This window comes from Astatotilapia calliptera, chromosome 9, assembly GCF_964374335.1.
Source record: "Astatotilapia calliptera chromosome 9, fAstCal68.1, whole genome shotgun sequence".
In the NCBI taxonomy this organism is placed as follows: Eukaryota; Metazoa; Chordata; class Actinopteri; order Cichliformes; family Cichlidae; genus Astatotilapia; species Astatotilapia calliptera.
The window spans coordinates 22,124,116-22,143,870 of record NC_137430.1 but is presented as its reverse complement, the minus strand read 5'-3'; the positions used below and the strand labels follow the sequence as shown (position 1 = coordinate 22,143,870).

At 40.9% G+C, this 19,755-nt stretch overlaps 2 protein-coding genes across 2 annotated transcripts in view; both read left to right on the top strand.

The window, feature by feature from the left end:
• The window catches only part of LOC113029151 (tyrosine-protein kinase yes), a 23,608-nt gene extending 9,308 nt beyond the window's left edge, over nt 1-14,300 (top strand). Inside the window, exons 2-12 of the mRNA XM_026179821.2 lie at nt 1,813-2,116; nt 3,913-4,012; nt 4,543-4,641; nt 4,895-4,998; nt 6,793-6,942; nt 7,460-7,615; nt 8,027-8,206; nt 8,798-8,874; nt 9,194-9,347; nt 10,840-10,971; nt 13,002-14,300. Coding sequence (XP_026035606.1) covers nt 1,822-2,116; nt 3,913-4,012; nt 4,543-4,641; nt 4,895-4,998; nt 6,793-6,942; nt 7,460-7,615; nt 8,027-8,206; nt 8,798-8,874; nt 9,194-9,347; nt 10,840-10,971; nt 13,002-13,210 — 1,656 coding nt within the window. The 5' untranslated portion in view covers nt 1,813-1,821 and the 3' untranslated portion in view covers nt 13,211-14,300. The remainder of the gene's footprint in view (nt 1-1,812; nt 2,117-3,912; nt 4,013-4,542; nt 4,642-4,894; nt 4,999-6,792; nt 6,943-7,459; nt 7,616-8,026; nt 8,207-8,797; nt 8,875-9,193; nt 9,348-10,839; nt 10,972-13,001) is intronic.
• On the top strand, nt 14,287-19,755 carry enosf1 (enolase superfamily member 1). The gene is made up of 15 exons (XM_026179822.2): nt 14,287-14,555; nt 14,663-14,765; nt 16,145-16,260; nt 16,691-16,777; nt 16,867-16,893; nt 16,979-17,051; nt 17,157-17,195; nt 17,314-17,396; nt 17,481-17,603; nt 17,677-17,811; nt 18,129-18,170; nt 18,252-18,381; nt 18,525-18,624; nt 18,709-18,790; nt 18,894-19,755. Exons 1-15 carry the CDS (start codon nt 14,370-14,372, stop codon nt 18,984-18,986), a joined length of 1,419 nt encoding a protein of 472 aa, XP_026035607.1. The 5' UTR covers nt 14,287-14,369; the 3' UTR covers nt 18,987-19,755.

The following is a 19,755-nucleotide window of genomic DNA, read 5'->3' as shown; positions in this document are numbered from 1 at the left end:
CAATCATTTTATTCTTTTAATTATTACGTCTGTTTTGTGATTATCCGACGATGTCTCTTTATGGTTTCTTTAATTTTCTTTATAGTGGCTATTGGGCCTCCAACAAGGCTGCCTTTATCTGTACGTAGCTTTTATGAACATAATCTGTGACATAGCCAAGTAGCAGAAGATTTCCACTTTCCCTATCTGGCCTCAAGGTCACATCTCAGCTTTTTGCGCATGATGTGGTTCTGTTGGCTTCATCAGGTGGTGACCTCCAACTTGCTCTGGAGTAGTTCATAGCCAAGTGTGAGCCCGCGGGAATGGAAATCAGCACCTCCAAGTCTAAGGCCATGTTTCTTGGCCAGAAAAGATTTAAGTGCCCACTGCAAGTCAGGGACAAGTTGTTGCCACAAATATCTTGGTTCAGAAGTGAGGGGTTTGATTAACCCAAAGCTATGATATGTCAGTCTACATTCTTAACCTCAATTAATCAAAAAGTGAGATTGCAGATACACGGGGCAGAAATGAGTTTCCACCAAGGGTTGATTGGGGACTCAGAGTAGAGACTTTACTCCACATCGAAACGAAAAATATCAGGTGGTTCGGGCCAGAAACGGCCCTAACCAATCTGGCGCCCTAGGCAAGATTTTAGGTGGCGCCCCCCTACATCAGCAGTGTAGTGTAATGTTGTAACAAATAATATTTCTATTAAATAAGCTTTACTTTGCATTTTAATTAACGTGGGATTATTTTTTGTATTTAGAAATAATAGTACCAACTTTTCTTTTTTTTTTTCAACATTTGTGGCACTGGCGTGGCGCCCCCTGATGGACGGCGCCCTTAGCATTTGCCTATACGGCCTATCACAGCTGCTATCCAGGCTGGACGCCTTCGTTTGCTAACATCGATACACGAGCTGCCTCATGTTGCTTCCAGGTTGGGAAAGAATGAAAAGATAAACCATTTTCAAGCTTATTCTCTTGCCGGTCGTGTGATCGAACATTGCAGCGGACCACACAGCAAATACGAACCATGGCTATGCTTTCGCTCCTTTTTCACTTAGACCCCCAAAATGGCGGATCGGGCCAAAATCCTTTCCACGCCCACCCCCGTGACATCACGCTCCAAAGCCCTATGCCACGGGCCGGCCCTGGTTCGGGCACCCAATTAGGATGCCTGAGGGCTTATGTGGTCATTTTGTGTCTTATGATACTTCTGCTACTCTTTGCTGTAATTTGATTGATTTTTAATAAAAGGCATGAACTGTCACTTCATAGAAATGGACTGTGACACTTTGGCCCTCTGGATCTTTGGCATGTTGAACCCATTTGGTAACCATCCATGGATGGAGGGCCCCATACAGACTTGTCTGAATTGCAGCAAGGCATAAATGTAGATACTCCAAAGAAATATGCATTTCCCTATATAATGTGGAGTAGATTTAAATAGCATAAAATCTGTTATTTGTTTACAGAGTCTCTTGATGGAACAGGAGCGTCAAGTAATAGATGGTAATAGTGAAAATGACAGAACTGCACAGTTTTATCTACATGGCCTTGTTTGAGTGATTCAAATCGGATTTTACATTTATCCATATGTCCCAGTTACCACATGGCTTATAGTCTTAGAGGTTTTAACAACAATAAAATGATTCACATAATCATATCAGGTCAATACATTTTTATTTCATAATGCTTGTTCCAGTTCCTGCAGACCTTATGTTGTAGTCAGTAATCCTATATGCCCCTCAGCCCCTCCATCTATACTGTCTCATCCTCTTCCTCAGTTTACACTGAAATAATATCTTCTTGTTGTGTGTTCTTTCTCAAGGGTGAGAAGATGGGGTGCATAAAGAGCAAAGAGGACAAAGGCCAGACAATGAAGTATCAGCCAGAGAACTCCCAGGCATCTGACACCAATACCGCCACCACGCCTCACGTCGGTCACTACGGACCAGAACCCACCCAGCTGCAGCAGAGTCAAATTCCCTCATCTTCCTCTGGCTCGGGGGCAGTAAATTTCAACCACACCCTCACGCCGTTTGGTGGCTCTTCATCTGCCATTACTCCCTTTGGAGGAACGTCATCTTCTTTCTCCGGTCCTGTGTCCAACTCATTCTCTGGTTCCGTCCCCAGTGAGTAGAGTTTTACTGCGTGATGTCAATACTGCACTGATAATGGTGTTCATGCAAAATGAAACCACTGTTTACTTATTTCTTTATTATTTAAAGCTCAACATGTACATCCTATGGAGAGCTTTGCAGACAGATGTCTACATGTTGCTTCTGTCTAACACCAACTGCAGACATTCATTTGATGTCATGCGCACATCAAAATGTGTCCACTGTATTAGACCCGGTTGCTAGGGAAATATTTATTGGTATAGAAGCACATTTTGGTGATCGCATTTCTCTGCAAATGCTCGCTAACTACTAGCCGAGTGTTAGAAAAACTCAAAAAAGTGCATCACAAACCAAAAATGAAGAAAATTAACCTTAAAAATAAAAGTTGTGCCTCAACACTAAAGCTAGCGTATTTCAAAAGGTGCAAGCTTTACTTTGAAGCAAAATGATCCACGTTTGCAGTTTGTGTTGCACTTATTCACTTGATCCTACATTGTCACTATGATTGCTATGTGTCCAAAATGGTGGACAAGTTAATGTCATGTGGTTAGCAGTCACGTGTCTGCAAACCTCAATAGGACTGGAAGTCTTTTTATGGCCTGTCACCATCTAGTGATCTTCAGATAGAGTGCAGTTTTAAGTAATTCCTGCATTGACTCAATTTTTCCAATTCAGAACCAGTTTCCATGTTTTATACTGTCTGTAGTGGCTCTTGCCTATGTTGATGTTGGTCCTTCTGCTTATTCCCTGCAGAAGAGAAGATAGAAATCCTAATGTTTTCAGTTCAGTCCACCTTCAATCAATCAGCTTTTGACATGTATATAGATATATGTATATGTATATTCTCGTAAATGGAGAACAAATCTTTCACTGTTGGCTTTTTGGTAGATGCGTCTCATAATCCTTGACTGTGTAACTGAAGAGTTAAGCAAACAGACACCAACATGGGCTCATAAATCTGCCTTAAATCAGGCTTTAGTTTTATTTCATCAACATTACGTCCTCTTTGTTTTGTACTAATGCAGTCCACTTTTAACTGTCACATCACTGGCTCAAGTTTGATGTCCTGAATATTGATTTGAATGTTACAGTGACATAAACTGAAAGAGCTTTATGAAATAGAAAATTCCCATCACATATGCTGAGACGGTCAGGAGCAGAAATGCAAAGTAAACATAATTTGTATTACAGTAAAACATAAATGGGATAAAACATGCAAACATTATTAATATTAGGCTTAGCCTGGTCAGCATGCTGATCTGGCTTTACGGTGTGACAGCTAATGCCGGTCGTTGTTATTTGAAGTTGTTGGCGATAACAACTATCGGCTCTGATCACACAGCTTACAGCGATCCTGAGAGCCCTCCTGTTTAGGTGGGATTTAGGTTGTAATCCTCCTCCATGATGGATTATCTGCTCTCAGAGGGGGATAAAGGTGGCACTGCCATGGTATTTGCTTTCTGCAGGTGATAATAGAATTACTGTTGACAGCATTGTTGTCAGTGGTAGGTATATGAATATCATGTCTGGGCATATGGCTACACGGTAGGCAAAATATTGCATGGAAAGATAGAGCACCTGTGTTCTCAAAAGTGATATACTAATAAACTTTATTATTACATGGAAAGCAACACTATCAAATAAAACCAGTTTTATACGGTGGCAGTTGTTTACCATGTGTGTAAATTTCACTGTCTGTCTTGACAGCATCTATTCTCAGTCATATTTCCATGCTGTTAAGACACAAACATTGCCGCATCGCTGTGATGTTATTCTTTTCAGTTCTTTGTCTCTTTTTATGTTGTTAGGTGGCGTTACATTCTTTGTGGCCTTGTACGACTACGAAGCCAGAACGTCAGATGACCTCACCTTTAAAAAAGGAGATCGTTTCCAGATCATCAACAATACGTAAGAATCGCTCCAGTTTCTCTCTCAGTTTATGAAGCGCCTGTATGAAAATGCTTCCTCGTGAGTACTGCTGCGATTACCAGATGCCTTTCTTTGTCGCAGCAATGCACAGCTGCACCTGTTCGCCGTGTGTCGGCCTCAATGAATGACTTAGATTGCCACTTGTCTCCTAATGCCAGCTTTCTACTGGGAACTGTGCACGTCTGCTCTGGCAGAAATGTTGCCCCGGGTTATATTATTGTAATGTAAAATAGATTAGTCTCATTCAGTCCCATTTAGATGTTAGCATTTAGTGTTAAACACATTTTAAAGACTGATTTTGAATCAAATAATGAGGTTTACAAGTGCAAACAAGATTGAAAAGAATTTCGAAGTATTTCCACAGGGCTTACCCAAAAATTATAAGCAATCATTTACAGTTTTTTTCCGTTCCAGGTATCAGTGACACTATTATTTGATGATCAGTCTTTGGTTGAGTGTTAACTGAACAAGTCATTTATCTCATCTCCTGTGTCGCTGTCACACTGCAGAGAAGGAGACTGGTGGGAGGCTCGCTCCATCAACACAGGAAAGAAAGGCTACATCCCAAGTAATTATGTGGCTCCTGCTGACTCCATCCAGGCTGAAGAGTAAGACCTTGTTGCTGCTTCTTATAACCTCATTACTCCAGCTATGAAAGCTGCACCAAGAAGCTATGACCTCATATTGCACAAAGCACGCTATCCAACATTAACAGCCTTTAAAAAGCTTTATGATGTGATTGTGACATTCAAAAGAAGGGAATGCATTAAATGCGTTCCTGCTTTTTTGTTTTTTGTGTTTTTAACCATTCAAGTCCTTAGTCACGTCTGAGCATTTTATTCAAGTGCTCTTTCTTTGCAGGTGGTACTTTGGTAAAATGGGACGCAAAGATGCTGAGAGGTTGCTGCTGAATCCAGGGAATCATCGAGGAACTTTCTTGGTGCGAGAAAGTGAAACTACTAAAGGTGATTATATTCAGCAAAGTGGGAGGAGTCGTTTCCGGGCGTGCATGGATTACAATCTAGCATGGTCACTGCAGATGTATCATTTCAGGTTCATTGTTATTTCTATTGTCATTGATCTCTGTCGTGCTGGGGTTTTGCTTCTTGCTGCTTTTTTCCCCCACCTTCAGCTTTCCACATGTAAGTGGGGAAAAGCAGGGAAGACCCAAGACAGATACTTATCGCCAAATATAAACTACTGCAAATGGAAATAGAAATGTTCTTTTGACTAAAGTGGTCCAGGCTGAAAATCCTGTTGCTGCATGGATCATGCTAGTCCATAGCAACTGAAGCACTTTCATGACTTCGTGGCAAATATAAACAACGACATAAGTAATAATTTTGCAATGCTAAAAAAAAGTGTTTATATGAAATACATTCACCACGTTAAATCACTCCACTTTCAGATTCTGGGTGGAAGGTGAGTAGGTCAACTATAATGACATGATACAATGAGACTGTTATAGTTGTTAGTGTTAGTATTAGTGAGTCTTTAAAAAAAGATGGACGTATCTCTATCAATGTTACCTGTTGATTTTAGCATTTTAAAGCTTCAACATTAGCATTTAGGTTGCTACCATGGCCTCTACTGACTCCAAAAGCCCCTTAGTAGTACCTCAGCCAGATGCCTTTAGTATCCTTGTATAAACCTGGTTGGATATTTGACCACTCTTTATTTAAATTGGTTGATTTGCTGGCACGGACCCATCTTTTAAATATAGTCCATAAATTATTGTTTGGAGTGAAGTTGGGGTTTTGAGATAGTCTAAGAACACAGCTGTCAGTGTTCTTAGATCTGAAAGCCTTACCTTTACCCCTCCAAAGATACCTCTAGTTATTGTTGTCAAATAGCTCATTCTTTGTCTCGTCTGACTGTAAGATTTTTCTTCCAAAGGCATTTGGTTTGTCCCTGTGCACAGGTGTACATTTCAGTCATGCACGAAGGTGCTGATTTTGGTCAGGGGCAATGTAAAACTGGCTTCACTGTGGACAGTGATGCAGGTGTTATAGCAGTTTTCAGTTCATGGCATGCTCAGGAATTGCAACGGAGGTCACTTACTGATGACTTTGACTATAGTACATTTGAATTCATGCTGTCACATTAATGGATGCACAAGTTTAACACTGCTTGTGTCACAGCTAAATCTTTAAAAAAAATTCTTCTCACCAACTCTAATTTGCAATAAGATTAAAGTATGCTTCATATTTGCTGTTCCTCGTCTAGATGAGTGAGCTTTCTCTTAGCCTGTGTGTGAGAAGGGTGGGGGCAGCAATCATTTTCTGCAGCACCCTGTAGCGCGTACGGATGCATAGATCCTGGTACTGTTAAAATAGTAAAGAGAACAAAACCTACAACAGTTACACAATTGGATCTGCATAAAGCCATGAGGAAGACTAATAACAGCATGCAGCTGCTTTAAAAGAATGAAGCAGCCAGCAATGGTAAGAACTCTCTGTAAAAAATAATTGCCCTGTGTTTGACTTCAGTGTTCAGGCTGTTGTGGTATTGATGTATTTAGCATCAGAAACTGATGGAAGAAACATAAGTCTCCAAAGCAGTGGAGGATACTTTTTTGTGCTAAGAATAACAACTTTGTAAGAAAAACATAAATTCACAGCTGTAAAAAAGGAAAATAAAAGTCTGAGGGAACCAGAGCTTTATCCTAGTTTGGAAGCCATGTTTTTTAACCACAACAAAGCCAAATCACTCACAGTTGTGCTTAAAAAAATGAAAACCACTTCCTGTATGTCCTCCAGGTGCTTATTCTCTTTCCATACGGGACTGGGACGAATCCAAAGGAGATAATGTGAAACACTACAAGATCCGCAAGCTTGATAATGGGGGGTACTACATCACTACCAGAGCACAATTTGACACATTACAGAAGCTTGTGAAACATTATACAGGTATGTACACAGGCAGCACTCCCTGCTCACTCGCTTTTTCTGTGTCATCTCATTCATTATTCATCACAGTCGTTCTTCATACCTCGAGGAATTATCCTGAAAATTACTCTTACTCACAGCTGCTGCTCTGTGCCACGCAGTTTGCCGTGCTTCCTTTAGGGTTACCACAGGAGATGAATGGCCTTTAATTTTAATAACAATTGATGGTGCTGTTATAATTTTGAAACTCACACCTCCTCCTTAGCCCGAAGAGAGCTGAGGTTAAGTCTCTGTGATCCCACTCCATTTCAGCTTGGCTCTCGAGAGCGCTCTGGTGTGTTAAAAAGCCACTTCATCTCATTTATATTTCATCGCAGCTGGGATGAGTGCATCTAAAGTCATCCACATCAAATGGAACGAATGATGGATGAAACTTTACGACACTGAATCCTGCTGGTTAAAAGACTTGTGTGTATTGGTGTGTGGCACTGCTGGGTGTAATGTGTCATTTTGATTTCTCTCGGTGTCTCTGTCACAGAGCATGCTGACGGGCTCTGCCACAAGCTGACCACAGTTTGCCCCACAGTCAAGCCTCAGACCCAGGGCCTTGCTAAAGATGCCTGGGAGATTCCCCGGGAGTCACTGCAGCTGGAGCTCAAACTGGGCCAGGGCTGCTTTGGAGAGGTTTGGATGGGTAAGGCCAAAGCAGCCACATGTTGTTTAGTAATTATCTATATTTATGTACATTGGGAAATACAGAATAAGCCCCAGTTTATATAGAAAATGTCATTGTCCATCTATGTTTATTGTCTCTGTCAGAGCTGGGGACTTATCCACTTCCTTCAGTTGCTTCCTCTTTTTGTTATATCATCTTTATCTCTAGAGATCGTATCTCTCAGGAGGAGAGAGCGAGCTGGATTTGTTTGCCGTGAGCCCGTATCCGCTCATCCCAGGGATATTTTGCGAGAATCGCATGCATGACAGCACATGTCTGAGCAATTACAAGACCTAATTAATGATATTGTCTCGCTCCCAGCCCATTAACAACACTGATTACCCCTGTTGCCTGTGGGCTTTTCTCTCTCCCGCATCTCCATCTCTGCAGGCACGTGGAATGGTACAACTAAGGTAGCCATAAAGACGCTGAAGCCGGGGACCATGTCACCTGAGGCCTTCCTCCAAGAGGCTCAGATTATGAAGAAGCTCAGGCATGACAAACTGGTGCCTCTGTATGCAGTGGTGTCTGAGGAACCCATCTATATTGTCACAGAGTACATGTCCAAAGGTACCGCCAATCCCTGGAGAATAACAGTACTCAGCTGTTTTCCTGTTACACGACACTCCTGAGGTCTATTTTTAGAGAGAAGGAAAAACAACATCAGGTGTGAGCCTCTAGATTTTTCAGGTGGATCACATGCCCTTGCTTTTTTTCCTCTTTAATTTACACATGGTGATTTCCTTGAAGGAAAAATGTAAATTTTATAGGCTTTTTAATTAATATGCTTTAAAAATTGAAAGTCCCTCAGGGTCCCTGGTGGGTCCCTGATGCGGGAAAGTGGAATGGGTAATTGAAAGCTGCAGCAGGTTTTCATAGAAAAAATTTTTCTGAGGTTACTCGGTGACAGATGCATGCCTACGTGTCTGCAGTCTTTGATGCACTCGGGTGCAGTGATTTCACAAAGACACTGACACTGACCTTTCCATACTTTAACTCCAAACAAGAAACATGGATCAGCTAACACTGTGAATCGCAAAATTAATTACTGTCCAACTTAATGCATTATTCACTTTAAGCTATTATTCCACACTCTGTAGCAGTATGTCGTTATGCAGCTCCCTCACATCCATTATGACTTCTCACACTTGCTTTTAATAGGAAGCCTGCTGGACTTCCTCAAAGAAGGAGATGGCAGACATTTGAATCTTGTCATGCTGGTGGACATGGCTGCAAAGGTGAGACCAGCACCTGTATCTTTTTTTTCTCCACTAGTGCAGAATTCACCTCAGTGCACTGCCAAGTATAGAGCTCTATTTTAAGCTTCTGACATTTAAAAAAAAAAGAAGGAAGAAGAAGAAGAATCACAGCCTCAGGTAAACAAGTCCTCCTCTCCCAGATTTGGCACACTTTGCTTTTATTCTTACTCTTTGAAAATCAATCAGACATGAAGAGGTGATGGAAAGTACGAGAAGCTGAAAATTATTAGCTGAAGTGGCGAACGTGAGATGCTGTCTAACCATTTTGGGTTTCTTTTTTTGTGTGTTTATTTTAAAGATCGCTGATGGCATGGCTTTCATCGAGAGGATGAACTACATTCACAGGGACCTGCGTGCCGCCAACATCCTCGTGGGCGAGAACCTGGTGTGTAAGATTGCCGACTTCGGTTTGGCCAGGCTGATAGAGGACAACGAGTACACGGCGAGGCAAGGTGGGTACACGCACACTTAAACACAGGCTGTGTGAGTCACAGGTGAATGAGGTGTCAGGGCAGAAACAGAGAGAGCCTTACAGCTATGACGACTCCCGGTTGTCTCACCTCATGATGAATTAGGCTAACATAAGAAAAACCAGATGCTTCTTTTGATCTCTTATTAGCTTTGCCCTTCACATGTTGGAAGAATTTATCTCTGCTATTTCTGCTTCGCAAGCAGTGCCTTACCCTCATGAGAAAGTGGAGCAAGCTTTAGATGCTTCCAGTGAAGGCTGAAGACTGCAGTTTCCTTCTGAAGCTTGTTTTAGAAGCATCTGTGAAACTTAGGGAACAGTACTGCTCTACAAATTTAATTACAGTCTGAAGACCAGTGGCGTAGAAACAAGAGACAGTTGCCAGTGATGCTATAAAGAAAGAAAGGAGTTAAATACTAAATATGCTCACATTTTTAGTTTGAGATTTAGTAATTTATCACTAAAGTAGAGCTGAAGCTAATCGATATATCATGAGATGGATGAAAAAATAATCTTATAAACACACAGTCCTCAAAAATATGCTAAAAATGTTGCATTAGCAGCATATTAGCTGAGGGAAGTGGGGCACAGTTGATGGCCTGCTTAGGAGCAGAAAAACTAAATACCTGGGACAGAAGACTAAAAAGATACCTGTGAGCATCTGCTTGGTCAAAGATCTGAAAACTTGGTGGCTGTAAAAAATTCACTTAATCTCATAGACTGTATATAAAAGATGTAACTCCCGTGCCTGGAGAAACTGCGCTGGGTTCTCTATGACCTCAGTAAACACTTTTCAGATGGGTTTATTCTGTTAACAGCTACTTTTAAGACACTTGAATACAACATTACATTCATTTGTTAAATTATAGTCCTGTTTACAGTGAAATAAACAATAGAGCATACTGTTCTTAATAACACATAAGAGGGCAGTGTTTGTTTTTGTTTCTCTGTCACATCCATGTGTTTTAAAACACTGTGATGGTGACAGGGAAACATCACATTGAGACTTTGCTACACTAGATGATGCCACCATGTCTGTGTCCATCTTTTATTTACAGTCTATATATGAGTTCGTGACTGTGGCAGAGATCAATGAACTTTTGTTTGTGGTGCACATGACACTATTTCCATAAGGACTGTTTCTCAGGTAGAGAGTAGTTCAAATGAAACTGCTTTTTGAAATATATATTAATAAATACTTTTAATACTTTAGATATCTTTTTTTAATTATTCAAATGCAGCGTTCTTTATTGTATTGTTTATATCCGTTGTTACCCCTTAAACCTGTTTTCTCTGAGGTCTATTTAAAAAATCTGTATGACTGAGTAGGAAAATATAATGTGCTCCAAATTATATAACTATGGTTAACTGACCTTCCTGTGACTTCCTGGAAATGAAGACAGAAATTAGCCCATATGCCCTCTAGTGGCAGCACTTCACCTAACCCTCTCTCCTGTCTCCTCCATCACACGCAGGAGCCAAATTCCCTATTAAATGGACGGCCCCAGAAGCTGCGCTGTACGGCCGTTTCACCATCAAGTCAGACGTCTGGTCCTTTGGCATCCTGCTCACTGAGCTTGTCACCAAAGGCAGAGTGCCCTATCCAGGTAAGTGACAGGGTCAACACTAGCACACAGATATACACATACCTGGTGTGAAGAAAAGGTGTAGTGCACCAACAGAGCGCAGTGATTAATGACCAGAGCGATCAGCCTGCAGTCTGTCAGCAGACGTTGAGCTGGTGTGCTTGTTAATATCAGAGGATGAAGTGAAGCTGTCTGACATTGTCTGCACTGGTTGTTTATGGCTCTGTAGGGGGAGTATTGACATGTACACGCATGCACACACAGATAGCCTTACACACACACATACACAGACTCTGTGGCACATTTGAGATTAGATGAGACCATCTGGTGGGGGACGATCAGGAGATTGAACACAACTCTTGTTTATAACCATCTGCCAGACCGATTCTGCCCCAGGGAGCAGTGCCCGTAGCCTTCTGTGCTACCTTCACACAGATCAGGTTTATATGTGATGTAGCCTTGAAACTAATATTAGAGGTGTGTGGCTGAAGAGAATCTGATAATTGATTATAGAAGTAAGTTGACATTTTGAGAAATAGACACATATTTATGGTAAACCTGGGGAAACAGCTCACTGGGCTCTGTGAACAAATACCACTGGATTTTATACATTTGCATTTATATGTTTGAAATTGCAGGTATGGTAGCAGCTCAAGGTAGCCATATTCTTACCTCACAGGAACAATTCTCAAATTTAACAATATATTCTGTTGAGGTTTTTGCAAACACACATTTACTAACCATTTGATGTTCATTTGTCTGCCATTGTGGATGTGTTACACCCTTGGTGAGCATGTAGGATCAAGTAAATAAGGCCCAAGTCATCCACTGCCCGACTGTTGTATCACGTTTAAAAGGGCGGACAACTCTCAAGCAATCTGTACATGACATGGATTAATAAACAGTTTAGACCATAAAACAATCAGTAACATGTTTGTTGTCATTGAGAAAGACTCAGACCCGGCTCGGTGTTAGAAAAAATATGTAAAATTAGGATCCTTCCAAGGTGGCTTCACGTTTTCAACCTGGTCAGGCCACATCCATCTTTTATATACAGTTGTTGTTTTATTACTTTTGGACAAAATCTATAAGCTAAGCTTAACTAACAGGTTGGTGTCTTTAGTAATAAATCAAACAAAAAGATTGTATTTCATTTCAAATGAATTATATGAAGCCTTTTAATTTGAGCAAATGTGCAGCTTCAGTAATATTGGGATTGAAAAATTAGGGATGGAAATTTGTGACTGATTTTTCTCAGTTTAAAGGTGCTAAATGATTACATGATTGGCAGGTCTGTCACAATATTCTTTATCTATTCTGTTTTAAATACACTTTTATGATAGGCAAATCAATTCACAAGTCTATAGGACAAACTCCCATGGAGCCTAAGCAATCCCAAATCTTGTCTTGAAATCAAAATGTAAAAGAGTGAGTGATATGTTTCCTTAAAATGTTTATTTAAAAACATAAACCACATGGACTGTTGGCTATAAATTACTAATGCTACCCAGTCATGTGCAAAGTGTTAAGGCCTCCTGCCACTGGGATCCAATGCGTCAATACAAGAGCAGTAAATTTAGGTCAGCGTAAAGAGTAATATCACAAAGTGGTAACAGAAGGTGCTTAGTTTTAATTATTAACATAAATAAATCAATTAATATTAAAATGCAAGTGAAGAATTTCAAGCTGAATTTCTTATATTATTGGGGTCCACCTGCAGTACAGATATATGATTTGCCTATTACTACTTTATTTATTTATTTATTTTACATGCAGCATGGATATCATCAGCACCATTATATTGTGACACTCAAATAGTTTTTTTTTAATCACAACTTGCTGCTGTAGATTGATATTCAGCAGGGAGGGGATTTGCTAGGCTTTCAATCCTTTCTGTTGATGGTGGCTGTGATTTTAATGATGCACTCTGGATTTTCTGTGGAATATGCAGCCTCCTGAGCCCTCTTATCTCTTCTTTTTCCATTTGGAAAAAAAAGGCTTGAACAAAAGCTCTTACAGCCCTCTCTGTCTCCACTCCATCTCCACCTCAGGTATGGTGAACCGGGAGGTGTTGGAGCAGGTGGAGAGAGGCTACCGCATGCCCTGCCCGCAGGGTTGTCCCGAGTCCCTTCATGAGATGATGAAGCTGTGCTGGAAGAAGGAGCCCGACGAGAGGCCAACCTTTGAGTACCTGCAGTCCTTTCTGGAGGACTATTTCACCGCCACAGAGCCACAGTATCAACCTGGAGAAAACCTATAGCCAGACTGGACTCTTCTGTGTATCCCTACGCCCAGAGGAAGCTTGTTTAATGACAAGTCCAGAAAAAGTTGACCGGAAACTGCCAGTCACACAAACCACTACTTGCTCTACATTTTCTCTCTTCCTTTTTTTCTGTTTCCAGTGTCCACACAAGATTTTGTTGCATTTCATAATTTTGTGTTAACCTACGGTACTACTCAAGTCTTAGATGTGTGAATTTCTGAATATGACTGTGGTTTCCGATTTCAGAGAAATGTTTCAGATACACTCCACGTGGGATTCTTACTCCTGTGAAATAAGCTGTGACGAAGCCTCGCGGACGAAAAACCCACTGAGAAAAGCCGACCGTCGCACTCATTTGCCTCCAAATTTGTGCTGTAACAATAAATTATGCAACATAATGATTAATTGTTGATAAGAAATAATATATTTTCCTAACGGGGAGACATTCTCAGGGTGAGGTTGATGGTCCAAATTCCACACGGCTTATCTTTATTCACGTCATCAGTTGCAGTAGACATGATTAAGATTGTGATAAACTCTGTCTTTTTTAAAAAAGAACAAATATGTTCCTAGAATTTATAATCTCACGGACATTGATTTAAAGCTTCATTTGAAGACTTCCCCTCGCTGTCCATCATCCTCCAGAAGAGACTTTGTGATTACAATGCCATAATTCTTTGTGTCCCTCACTGCCCCGGTTACTATAATCCCACTGTAATCGCTGCAGAGACATGCTTACATGAAAGACGTTTGTATAGTGTGTCACTGGGTCTATTTAACGTTTAAACAGGGATGGGATGAAACTCAGACTCTCGTGTTTTATGGTGACTCTGCAAAAACTGTTGTTTGTATGGCAGTGATGTGTATGATAGCTCTTCTCTTTGCTCCTGTATGGACTCGACAGGACAATATTATATTGTTATTAATTCCAGTTGATGACCGAGCTTGTAATGAAGGGCTTTATAAACTCCTCATTTTGTATGATTATTGATAAAATTGACAAGACTGCAAAGTTTACCGGGGAGGCAGGTTGTGGGTGGAGACTCACCTGGGGAATTTGTACAATAAAACGCGATTTTACACAGTGTATTTTTATATTTTTATTATTCACTTAGAGACCAGACGCTTTGATTTGTCTCTTTAAGCCTCATCTTTAATGTTTAAACCGGCACGACACGGTGAAGTGGGTGGGGTAAGCTTACAGAGGTCACAACAGCAGAAACCGCTTCGATCACATGACAGATTTAATCTGTGCGCAGAGATGTCGCACAAAATTGTTAATTTGAGAGTGAGGGATGTGAGGTTCCCGACGTCCCTGGAGCAGCACGGCTCAGACGCGATGGTAAGAAGTTTGTGCAGCTCGTTCTCCACGCGCGTGCATGTTCGCATTCACAGACACAGTCACAAGAATGAGACCTTTCCCCCCTCCCTCTCATGTCCACGCTGCAGCACACCGACCCGGACTACTCGGCCGCCTATGTGGTCCTCGACACGGACAGCGGCCTCAAAGGTTTCGGCCTCACGTTCACGTTGGGAAAAGGCACCGAGATCGGTAAGATCCACGCGGGGCGGCCTTAAAGACCCACTTTGACGAAGCCACCACAACAAACTTGCTGTTGCATTCAAGTGCACGCAGTGAGCTCGGAATTTCTGGTTCTTGAACAGTGTGAATTTTATCAAAAGGTTTTCGGTAGGGGAAAAAAATCTCAGCTATATAGAGTAAATGTGAAAACGCTGCTGTTTTTTATTGAGCAAAATTACAACTGCGATGTAGATTTTTACATGAATACAACGTCTCATAACTTACACCACCAAATTGTTTAAAAAAACATTAACAATGCAGAAATCAGCCACATTATGGTTTATTGTCGGTGTTTCTATGGCCTACATGCTCCTTAATGATTAAAAAGTTGCAGAGAAAATGTCCGATCTTGGATGATTTTTCTCTTTTTAATTTCCAAGCCCTGCACTGCCATCTTGTGGTAGTTTTAGTCAATGGATTTCAGTTACATTACAGAGAATACTGACATGATATGAACATGACAAAAACGATAACATTTATAACATGTATGGTGGTTCATAGATGCTGGAATAAGGATGGATTACTAGTTAATACGCACACAGTAAATACATGAGGATTGACTATAAAAATGTGTATATGGTGTGTAGGTGTGTGTATATGGCATTAGTTATTTTAAATAAAAAAAGAAGATAAAAAAACAAACAAACAAAAGCAAAACAAAGATATATTTCTCCCCCTTCCCAGGTTTGGTTTTAAATCCTGATTTGTATCAACTACCGCTTAACCTATATTAGTTCCTTTCAGGTTAATCTAAGTTTATTTTAGTTGTTCTAACTCTGATCAATACGAGTTCACTCAGGTCTAATAGCTCGATTTAATTTCGCCTCATTCGGTTCACCCAATGCTTTCACTCGCTGTACGTGCAAAGTTGCTGGTTATAAAGCATCAAGAGCACTTGAGTTCATGACTCAAGTCCTCTTGACGCTGCAGCAACAGAAAATATTGTCAAGGCAAGAGACTATCAAAATAAAACAGGAAACTACTGTTGAAAACTGTTGAAACTGAAAAATATTCATTAGTAATTATTCATCTCTGTCTAACATAGTGTAACTGTTACTCTGTCTCTCTCTGTTCTCTTCTCTTCCCACTCACCCTCAATTAGTCACAGTGGATATCAAAGAGTGCAGGCTTATGAGCGAGACGCCTTTGTGTAGGGTGGCACAGAGCAACAGGGAGATAAACTGGACAAAACACCGAACATCATAACTTGGCTGTTGCAGGGCTGTCTTCTCAGACTCCACAGTCCCTGTATCTGTTTAAATGAGGTTTATTAAAATTATAGATCTTTGTTGAAGTTTTGATCTTCATCCAGTTTTTCTTTGTTTTTGTTGCTGGTTGAAACCCCACAGTGCTGTGCGCTGTCAAGGCCCTTGCAGGACTAGTTATCGGCAAATCTTTGCAGGAGATTGTGAGTAACTTCCGTGGATTTTACCGCCTCCTGACCAGTGATGGCCAGATGAGATGGGTGAGAGTACAAACATAACATAACAAACATGACCAGATTACAGTCATTTCTTTAGATTTCAAGCTAATATCAGTTTCACTTGACTGATGGAATCTGCTGATATTCACTCGGTGTTTAACACTTATGGGTTAATATCAATATGATTATTGAATAAATGTTAAATGACATATTTTATATTTATAAAATATGTCATTTATCTAGCGGTGCCCACACTTTTGTATCCATACGAGACAGCTTATTCAGACTGGTGGCTTTGCCAGTGTTGTTGAATAATGTATGCTTGTTTTTTCATGCCAAAAAAGCCTCCAACAATAATTAACTATAAAAAGAGACCTAGTTAATAAATGCATGATGAAAAATGTGTCTGTTAACAAACGGCGGTGTACTCTCCAGTTTTGCTAGATGTAATTATGACTCTCGTCTGGTACAGTTAGGCCCAGAGAAAGGAGTGATCCACCTGGCCACTGCTGCAGTCCTGAATGCTGTGTGGGACCTCTGGGCAAGAGCTGAAGGCAAGGTGGGGAAATCTCAGATGAAGCTTAATAAGTAAAACTTTGTTTCTTTCATAAAGCATGACACATCATGGCTCACAGACTTTTTCCACAGCCGCTGTGGAAGCTGCTCGTGGACATGGTGAGTCAGAGATAATTTACTCCACCGATTTATATCCGAGATGTAATCACAAGGGAAATATCATGCCATGTATTTGTCAATTCAGGACCCGAAGCAGATTGTGTCGTGCATCGACTTCAGATACATCACTGATGTGCTTACAGAGGAAGAAGCTCTGGGTGAGACTGGTTTTTGACGTCATTGAGTGTGTCCAGTACAGTTTGAGAAATGCAGTGTTACCAAAACGCTGTGTCACACTCCTTCTGTCTTCATTCTTTTCTTAGACATACTTGTGAAAGCACAGGAGGGCAAGAAGCAGAGAGGTGAGCACACTAATTACTGCCTCTTTAGAAACCAACCAGAGCCCTTTCAGCCACCATAAAAGGCCAGTTTATTCCATTTAAACACAATTTAATTCAGTACATATCTTTTTTCCATCAGAGGATCAGATGCTGAAAGAGGGTTATCCTGCATATACCACCTCCTGTGCTTGGCTCGGATACTCAGACCAGCAGCTCAAGCAGGTCTCTGTTGTATAAATCGCTCAGCAAACAGTGTGCCTAGTTAGGCATACTACTAACTGTAATGACAGTCATGTTTCTGTTAAGCTCTGCTCGGATGCTCTTAAAAGTGGATGGACCAGATTTAAGGTGAAGGTTGGCGCTGATCTAGAGGACGACATACGCCGGTGCCGCCTCATAAGGAAAATGATTGGACCCAGCAGCACATTGGTAAGCCTGTTCTTGCCCCTGCATGTGTAATGGCATTAGGAAATTATACCAAAGGGGTTTATTTTCCTGTTAGATGATCGACGCCAACCAGAGATGGGACGTAGCCGAGGCCATAAGTTGGGTGTCCAGACTGGCTGAGGTCAAACCCCTTTGGATCGAGGAGCCCACGTCTCCAGATGACATCCTGGGTCATGCTGCTATTTCCAAGGTAAGAGAATAATTTCTAGTTTTCAGCTTGTTTATGTGTATGAAAGGCATTTCTGTGATACAGTATGTATATGGGACAACAGAAAGGTTGAAAAATCATCAAAACAAAGCAACCATCAGATACATTTTATGTCTTTCTGTGGCTATTTTGCATCCCTTGGCAGTCGTTTTAAACCTCTATATGGTTGTATCATTGATTTCTAATGAATAATATTAAGGGTAACAATAAACACAAGAACAGGACCCTCTTTCTGTCTCTTAGGTACATTCAGTCATCCATCCAGGGCTGTTGAGTTATAAACAACTTTCTTGTTGCAGGCTTTGGCTCCACTGGGGATTGGAGTGGCAACAGGCGAGCAGGTCAGAGCTCAGGTCTGTTCCAACAAGCATATCTTTGATGGGTTATATTTTTAGTTGAGTTGAGTTGAGTTTTCTCTCCAGTGTCACAACAGGGTGATGTTTAAGCAGTTCCTGCAGGCCTCTGCACTGCAGTTTGTCCAGATAGACAGCTGTAGGCTGGGCAGTGTCAACGAGAACCTGGCCGTGCTGCTGATGGCTTACAAGTTCCAAGGTAAAAGTTCAAGGAATAACAATCATGAATCATACAGATCCCCAAGGCATGTTTTTTAAAAGTTGCCAAAGGCCCTCAAAGGTTATTAGACAAATACTGCCTACACAGAGGAAACTCGTGGGTTTGCGTTTCTTCTTTCTCAGTGCCTGTGTGTCCTCATGCCGGTGGAGTCGGGCTCTGTGAGCTCGTCCAGCATCTGATTCTGTTTGATTACATCTGCGTGTCTGCGGATCTCAGGAACCGGTAGGAGCAGCGTTTATTTTTATCAACAGTTTGATCTCAGTGATTATAACCAAACACTGACTTTTTGATTTGTTTTCCCCCCAGAATGTGTGAATATGTAGACCACCTCCACGAGCACTTCACTAGTCCTGTAGTGATTCAAGACGCCCACTATATGCCACCGAAGGCAAGAAACTGATTAGGAAGTCAATCTGCATTACTCTGAAAAAAAAAACAACTTTGCGTTGTTTACAGCTGCTGGTATAGATCGTTCTGCTCTTTGATTTCAGGATCCAGGCTATTCTTGTGAGATGCTGGAGGAATCTGTGAACCGACATGAGTACCCTGAAGGAGACATATGGAAACAGGAAATAAAGAAATAGGGACTGTATTTTAAACATTTTACATTTGTACAGTACAAACATTGGAGGGGAAAAAACATTCTGAAATTGTCACATAAAAGGACTGGACTGAAAATGTCCAAAGAAAAAGTCTTTCAGAAAGCCTGGGGAACTGAAATTAACTTTCTCCAGAGCTCTTTTTCTGTTACCGTAAATAGAATATTTTTCTTCTTACTGATCAAAGTGCCAAGCTTTAGTGAATCATTTGATTTTTTTTTAATACTCTTTGGTCTTTCCTTTATAATGTAAAGTGCTGTGAGAAAACTGCTGCTGTGAAATAGAACTATATTAATGAAACTTGAAAAATTACAAGTCAAGCTGTAAACCTTGTATTAAGTCCTCTTAAGTCATCAGATTGTGGTCATCTTTCCTTCATAAGCACTTATCATGTAAATCCTCTAAATTCTGTCTTCTGAAGAATTTCCCTCCTATGCAGTGCTTTGCAGCAGAAACCCATTAACAAGATATCTGAAGGATGCTACCCTGTTTAAGCCAAACAGTTCATGGGTGTACAACTCCAGTTCATCAGTTAGCATATAGGAAGTTGCAAATACATGGAATTAAAGACTTGTGGACAAAGCTGTAAAGAAGGCAACCTGGGCTCACTGTATGTGACACCCTTTACTTAGTTTTAATTGGTAAACCCGTCCTTTATTAGGATATATGAACACATCTTTTAACTTTTGTGACGTCTTGCAAAGTCACAACTAGCATCTTCAAACTCTTTAAATAAACTAAAAATCAAAGCAAA

Excerpts from the sequence above, each read along its gene's own strand:
- enosf1 (XM_026179822.2), top strand. The coding sequence starts at position 14,370 with ATGTTTAAACCGGCACGACACGGTGAAGTGGGTGGGGTAAGCTTACAG. Across the intron at positions 14,556-14,662 it reads AGCACGGCTCAGACGCGATG|CACACCGACCCGGACTACTC; the intron begins GTAAGAAGTTTG and ends TCCACGCTGCAG. Across the intron at positions 14,766-16,144 it reads GGGAAAAGGCACCGAGATCG|TGCTGTGCGCTGTCAAGGCC; the intron begins GTAAGATCCACG and ends GAAACCCCACAG.